This window comes from Teleopsis dalmanni, unplaced genomic scaffold (assembly GCF_002237135.1).
Source record: "Teleopsis dalmanni isolate 2A unplaced genomic scaffold, ASM223713v2 unscaffolded_contig_1575, whole genome shotgun sequence".
NCBI classification, from domain to species: Eukaryota; Metazoa; Arthropoda; class Insecta; order Diptera; family Diopsidae; genus Teleopsis; species Teleopsis dalmanni.
In genome coordinates, this window is record NW_024032957.1 from 1,014 (window position 1) to 8,885 (window position 7,872).

General features: G+C 31.4%; 1 protein-coding gene across 1 annotated transcript; it reads left to right on the forward strand.

Annotated features, from left to right (window-relative positions):
- Positions 1-200: 200 nt before the first annotated feature.
- LOC119664189 (bromodomain-containing protein bet-1-like) lies at positions 201-7,865 on the forward strand (the record flags this gene model as incomplete). The annotated part of the gene is made up of 4 exons (XM_038073727.1): positions 201-1,361; positions 4,484-4,621; positions 4,699-4,823; positions 5,854-7,865. Coding segments are annotated over 4 exons (3,436 nt in total), but the record flags the coding sequence as incomplete, so codon positions are not given.
- Positions 7,866-7,872: the final 7 nt, after the last annotated feature.

Genomic DNA, 7,872 nt, shown 5'->3' on the forward strand with positions numbered 1-7,872 from the left:
AATTTTGAAAGACTACAGCAATACATCATCTATACTAATCCATACGATTTCTTCATTAATTAATCATTAAAAAAGTCATATCTTATCATCTTATGAAAGCTTTGATAATATGTAATTTTAGATTATAGATTATAGTTAAAGATCAATAAGGAAAAAAAAGTCTTATATGTTACTGATGTTTATTTTTGTATATATTATAGATCTCAGTCTACATCAACAGCGAGTGGTGTATCAACTTATGCTAGTTCCTTGTTAAGAACCACCACAACCAATTCCAGCGATTTTTTATGCCATAGAGAAACATTTTGTCTATCACCTGAAGATGAAGATGATACTGAAGTTGATGATTTAAAACCTTTACCGATAGCAGACTTGGAAAAGGAGGAATCACCAATAAATACTGAAAGTATAAAAGTTGAAAACAAAAGCGACGAAAACGGAAATATTGGTACAGAGGAGAGAAGTGCTGAGTATTTATACTATAATTTTGAATTGAAATCAGTTGAACATAACGTTAGTCAGCTTAACCCATCATCAGCTTTGCATGAGTCTGCAGACTCATACTTAAACTCAACAACTAATTTTCTCGAAGATAAAGCTCCTAAAGTAGAAAATATAGAGTTTATTGCTCCCACACCACCTGTAAAAACCAAAAAATCACATCATAAAAAGAAAAAATCTCAAAAAAAACTAAAGAAGAAATCAAAGGAACATCGTCGACGTCATAAATATACAACTAACAATTGTAGTAATAGCAATCAAAGTGTGAGCAACAGCAGCAGTCACAATAGTGGCAAGAGTCATCATTCGCATCGTGCGCGCAAGCATCGAAATCATGTGCATGCGACTTCTCTAAGTCCAGAAGACAAGGAGAATTTCTGTCGACGTCGTTTAAGTTCCAGTGAAGTTATTGACGTCGATTTGCACGCTACAAGTGCTGCTCACAATAGTGAAGTACACGATCTTGTAACGAATTTATCAACAACTGCACAACAGCAGGCCATAATCAAAAGGGAGCAAGTTGGTAGCGATATTGTGCAGGAAATGGCACCGACAACTAATACCAAATTGCCTGGCAGGCAAACAAATAATTCGCTTTCTTCTCTGACGGGAAATATTTTTATACCACCACCTTCTTTGCAACAGTCCAAAGGTAACAGCAAATCAAAAACAAGTAAAGCAGTGACGAGCAAGAAACAAAAATCGTCCAACGCATCAACCGCCACATCCTCCACGGCGGATACGAGTAGTGGATCGAATGAGAAAACCAGCAATAGCAATGCTGCTGCAGGCAGTAGCACTGGAAGTAACAAGAAGAAAGCTGTCGTTGCATCTACTTCGCAGAAGCCTCCTACCGAAGAGTGAGTAATCGAGTTAATAGATTGATATTCTTTTCTTTTTAGTTTTTGCTGTAATATTCAGATTATGCTCTCTAAGTTTTATGCGAATTTTTTGCTGTTGCTTGTTGTAGTTACTTTTGTATTTTCATTTAAGATGTATACTTTTAACTTAGAATCTTTAGAATCTTCAAAATTTGTAATTTCACAAAAAAAAAAAACAAAAAACTAATTGGTTAGTTAAATCTATTAGTGTATTTATGTTTATATATTTTATTTCTTCAACTTAAGCTTAAGCAACACTTACTTTATATATTTTATTTCTAACAAATAGTTTAAATCATTCATTCATTCATTCCTTCTATTTATAAAATATGCATATGTGAATATATCTGTAATATTATCTGTATTATTAACATAAGATTATTCTAACGTTTAGAAACAATGTTGTGTGTTTTGAGAGGGAAATTCAAGTTTCGTAGAGTAATCTTCCTTTGGTTCAATTTCTTGTTTTTATTAATTTGTGGAACCGAAATAATAAAACTCATTTCTAATTGTAAAAACACATTTATTTGTTAGTATAAGTAAGGACCTTCTACTAAATAGACTTATTCCAACGATCCTACAATTTATGAATTGCATCTCTGTAGTAGTTTTATCAAAGATCTATAAAAAATTCTTCTAAGGCAGGTATTTTTTTGATGTGAAAAAAGAGTAAAATGAGATTGAAATCTGGTAAAATGGATAAGGTACTCTGACTTTGTTTGTTTATTACGAAATAATTTTTTAAAGTTGAGAAAAGAGTGAAAAACCAGAGAGCGAAATGTAGAAAGTAGATTTACACTCCAATAATTCCTAATTTAATCCATTGATTTTGGTGCTAATCATAGTTATATGATTACGTGAATTGTCCTAACGAAAAAGATTTTCTTTTATTTAATAAAGTCCTGGCTCATAAAATCCAATTAGCCCATAAAAGTTCTAGTAATAATCTGTGTTTATCAATTTATCAGTTTGGTTTTAATCCATTAACAACTTTTTGGTCGATTTGCAGCCATGAACTTGCTTTGGAGCCAAACAGCCGGGTTTAGACTACCCTCTCATCTTCTTGTTTTAATTTGCAATTATTTTAGTAGATCCACACAAAATCTGTTAGTTCTTCTAAAACACTTTACGTATTAATGACAAAATATTGCACAATATTGCAATATTGCATCATTCCAATATTGCACTTTCCGTGACTGCCGTAGCCATTCTCCATACAGGTTTTTGAAATTCATAAAGTATATAAAGTATTGCTTACTGTATCTATTAAATGTCTAATCTCTACTGATTCTATTTCGGTCAGTTGATGATCTTCCAAAACTATGTCCTGTATTTTTGTAATAATTTCTGGTGTTGATGCAGTTTTTGGCATTCTTCACATGAATGTAATAATTTCTGGTGTTGATGCAGTTTTTGGCATTCTTCACATGAATCACCTTCAGATTTTTTAATAACCAAGTCGATTTTTAAATCAATGTTTTCAAACAAGCTGTCGTGCATAATACATTACTCGTTTTGGTATGAATTTCAATTGTTTTTAAAAGAACAATAAACAGTTTATACATAAAAATAAAGTTTTGGTTTTGATTTTACAATATTTAAATTATTAGTTACACTACTGACAGCAAGATGACGTTCAACAAATTTATTAAACAATCTTCTAGTTAAAATATAATAATGTTTAATTTGTCTATGTCATACTTAAGTAAAATTGAAGATTAAAATTATTTTTTATAACAATTATAACAGTTTTATAACAGTTTTAAAACAGTTTTATAACAGTTATAACAGTTTTATAACAGTAGTATAACAGTTTTCGCACAGTTTACTATGTTTAATGAATTAAAATTTTACCTATCCTTTGATGCTATTGAAGTAGTGTTCACATCAATACATACATGTTTTAGATTTACATGTGGAACGAAATGTTCTTTTTGATTTTGTACACGCACGTACACCCACATACAAGCAGTGCTCATATATACGAATTTTCAATCTACAGAAATCATTAAGTGTGGCAAGCATTAAAAATTAATGCACCAAAATTACTCAAGTGTATTAGGGGCTATTAACATTATAAGACAGTTGTTAAATTAAGGTTTTATTTCCACAATAAATAAAAAATACATGAGATTTGTTATAATTTTTATTTCTTTCGTTTTTTTTTAAATAATATTGAAATCTTTGTTTATTATTTAATAATACTTTTTTTTTTACTTACTTCTATAGAATAATTTTTGTCAATTTATGTATACCATTTTGTATTAGTCACATCTTCATGTACAGTTATTTAGTTTCTCTATCTTTCCTCATTTATTTAATGCAAATTTTCCAAAAACTAAGTTCCGCTTTGATTGCATGCTTTATTGTATTATGTGTAAATGATATTGTAAGCCTCTGTTAAATTCTTGTAAATATTTAATATAAATTTTTTTTTGCTTTTCCATATAATTTTTTTTCCTTCCTCCGAAATACCTGTACATAATCATTCCATTTAAAATTGTAAATTTTTGAAATCAATGAAATACAACAAAAATGCATTTCACCCATAAAAATATCGTATGATATATTATTAAAAAAAATACCAATAATACCAATTGATTAAAAATTTATCACTACCAACATTACCACCATCACAACCTTCACCACATCATTTCACCACAACCACCACCACAACCACCACTACTACCCCGTATTATTTACCATGATCATCATCTTCATCGATTGTAATATAGATGTAGAAATATAATTAGTAGCAACAATACCACAATCCATACCTCGTCTGCAACAAGAAATTCATCAAATACAACCGCGGCAACAACAGCAACAAGAGCGCTATTGTCGTCAACACCAACAGCAGCAACAAAATGTTTTCTTAAATATGCTAATAGCTCACAAAATAGTAATAATAATAAGCAAACTAATCAAAATTGTAATAATTTTTTCAACTTAAACAATAATTCTAATTTCAAAAATTCAACAATTCAACAACAACAACAACATCAACAACAAATCTCTACAACAACAACAATAAACTCAACAACAAAATGTTTTAACTATTCGTCGTCAAATATATCCACTTCGAATACAAATTTTCTTAGTTTTACTGAAACGGATGAAGTATTACAAATTGGTATGCACAAAGTGCTCGTCTATGTTAAGAATCATCGCGACGCTTGGCCATTCATGGATCCAGTTGAGGAAGATATAGCGCCTCGTTATTACTCTATTATACGCAGGTAATTATAATTATTGAGTATTTATTATTATTGTTGAGCTAACAAAATATATATTAATTTATTTTCCTTCCGTTTAGGCCAATGGATTTGTTGAAAATGGAAGATAAATTGGATAGTGGTGAATATAACAGCTTTCGTGATTTTCGCAATGATTTTAAATTAATTGTTAATAACTGTCGTCTATATAATGGCCATCATAATGGTGAGTATTTATATATATGATTAAAAATAAGTATTTTGTTTAATTAGAAATTGTTAGAATCCCCCCTATAACACGGCAGATTGGTTCCGCGTTATAGGGGTATATCCGTATACCTCGTATACACACGTGCAAAGGTACACGAACTTATTATGAACTGTAGAAATCTCTGTTATAAAACAGATGACATGAAAGGAGTTACAAAGACATATACATGGGCTACGATTTGGAAATTTAATAATAGTGAGAGAGGGAGGGGTTAATTTATTAGTAAGAATGGATACCGAATGTATTGGATTTAAATTGAAATTAATAAGGATCATAGCGAAAATACTTCACCACTTCAAAGATCGATTGAGCTCAAGTTTCTGTGTGTTTGGGACAGGAAGACAGATAAGCGACATCTGATGTCAGGAGGAGTAGAGGTGCAGCTATGACACACGTTAGGCTATGTTCTTATAAATGTATATACTATCCTTCGACTTAAATATAGTCATTTTCTTTTGCATATCTCATGTACATGCACTTATATTGTAGTATGAAGTACTGAAATCTTCAAAAATTGTTTCTTTTACAAATCAAGCCAAACGGTACAATAGAATTTATTCAAAAATTTACAACTATTCCTTCTGTCAATTATATGCATTGAACACCCTCCATGTAACATACAGCGTGAAAACACCGATTAAGTATTTGATTCAAAACAGTTTGAAGTCATTTTACATTACCGCATTTATTTTATTATAATATCAATACATTTTTTCTTGATATCCTTTATCATAATGAGCGATAATAGACATAACAGGTAGGCCGTTTCATCGGGGACGTTGCGTACTAAAACCATTTTAATAACGCCATTTCATGTCACGCTCTTTCTTCATCTTCCCTCTTTTTCTAACATTGAAGGATTTGTCTTTGAAGAACTCAAATTTCTTAATTTTTCCTCTTTTTCAAACATTTAAGGATTTATGTTCACAGAATTATTTTAAATTATGACACAAATTTAACTTTCTTTTTGTTTTTCTCATTCTAGAATATACGGAAATGGTAAACAATTTACAAGATGCTTTTGATAAGGCAACAAAGAAGTATTTTGAGAATTTGTCTGATGACGATGATGATGAGTTTAACTTAGCTTATCCTACTGCAGATACCAAAATGAATGTATTTCGTGAGAAATATATGAAAAAGTCAAAGGAATCGAATGCAGTAGGAGCAGTGGATAAAGTTGCATCACATAAGAGTACACATAAGAAGAAAACAAGTAAAAAAGATAATAGCATAGACGATGATGAAGATCAAGATGATGCAACTAGTGAAGATATTGATATGGATGAGGAACGTGAACAGAAAGGCAACAAGCGTAAACGCAAAGAGAAAGATAAAAGACACAAGAAAAAGTTGAAAACAAAAAATGTAGAAGAAAATTCTTTATCTGATTTGGATGATGATGAAATTATTCAAAAGGATATTGTGAAAAACATAAAAAGTAGTATTGAAAATAAGGATGAAGAAATTTTAGAAAAAGTGAACGTAGAGAAAATAAGTAAAAGTAAATTAATGAAAGAATCTGCAAAAAAGAATAAAAAACAGAAGATTGAAAAAGTGGGTAAATCCTCAAAGTCTTCTAAAACAAAGCAACATAGCAAATCTAAAAAAGGTGCGAGAAAATCTTCTAAACATAAACATCACATTTCAGATGCGTCTGATTTGTCTGAAGATGAATCGACATATTCCACAGATACACAGCACGAGACCGATGATGATGAGGATGATGAAAATTATGAAGTCAATAATAGCAAAAAATCAAAATACAAAAATAGTAAAGAAAATGTGATTGGCACCAAAAAACAATCTGCCATAAAACATTCACATGCTTCGACATCAGCCGCTGCGCTTAAACGACAGAACAAAGCTAAAAATACTAAATCGAAAGTGAAATCTAAAGCCTCAGTCAGTGAAAGCGACCATTTAAGTAGTGATTGTGAAAAACCTCTAAAAGCCAAAAATGTAGGTAGTGATTTCCCACCACCAGCTGCCGCAGCGCTTGCAGCTTCAGCGTCGGAATTAGAAGAGGATATGGATGACAGAGATTTTGATTCGCGTTCACGAAGTATGTCTCCTTTTAAAGTTGATTTACATAAAAAATACTCAAAAAGTGCACTTAATGATGATCTCTCCGAGTTGTTAACAACAGTTAAAAAGGTTCCCGGTTCTAAAAATTTTGGAAAAAGCTTAGAATTTTATAAAGAAGAAGATTCCAAATCGGCATCTAGTCGTAATTCATCAGTTTCACGTGGTTCTAGTGCTGAACGCAAGAAACAGAAACCAACGCAATCTAAAACTCGTAATGCGAAGAAAAAGGCAGAAAGCCCAAAGGTGGAGAAGTCACCCAGTAGTAAATCAGGAAAGAAGACAACTGAACCGCGTCCTTCCACTACTACAGAGGAAGAGTTAGAGATGTTAATGCCCTACTTGGATAAGTATGAACTAATTAAGTTCAGACGTAGTAGGGGTATGCCAGCTAAAAACACTCAACCAGCGGTCGCTTCGACCGCTAAAGATAGCAAAGCAACTAAAGAAACGAGTACAAAGAAACAAGATACTACTAAAGCGGTAGAAAAAGAAAAAGAAAAAGAAAAAGAAAAGGCAAAGCCAACTCAAGAAAAGAAACGTGGACGAAAACCAAAAAATGCTGTAAAAAATATAAAAAAAAACGACACGGTCGAAAAAAAAGATACACCACCAACAACAAAAACAATAAAAACAACAAAAACAACAAAACCAGTAGATAAAACATCCAAAACAGCAAAAATTATACCAGATAAATCTTCAAAACCCGTTGATGTAGTTGAAAGCGTTCATAGTGTTAAAGATATAAGTGATATTAGTGATGATGGGGCGGAAAATGAGAGTTTGCAAAAGCTTGTCGAAAAAAAAGACGAAAAACAATCTCCGAACAAAACTACAGCGAATAAAGCGAAGGAGAAAAAAATAACTGGTGGAGAAAAGTCACCAAATAAGAAAAAAGAAAAGACAAAAGTAGTTTCTG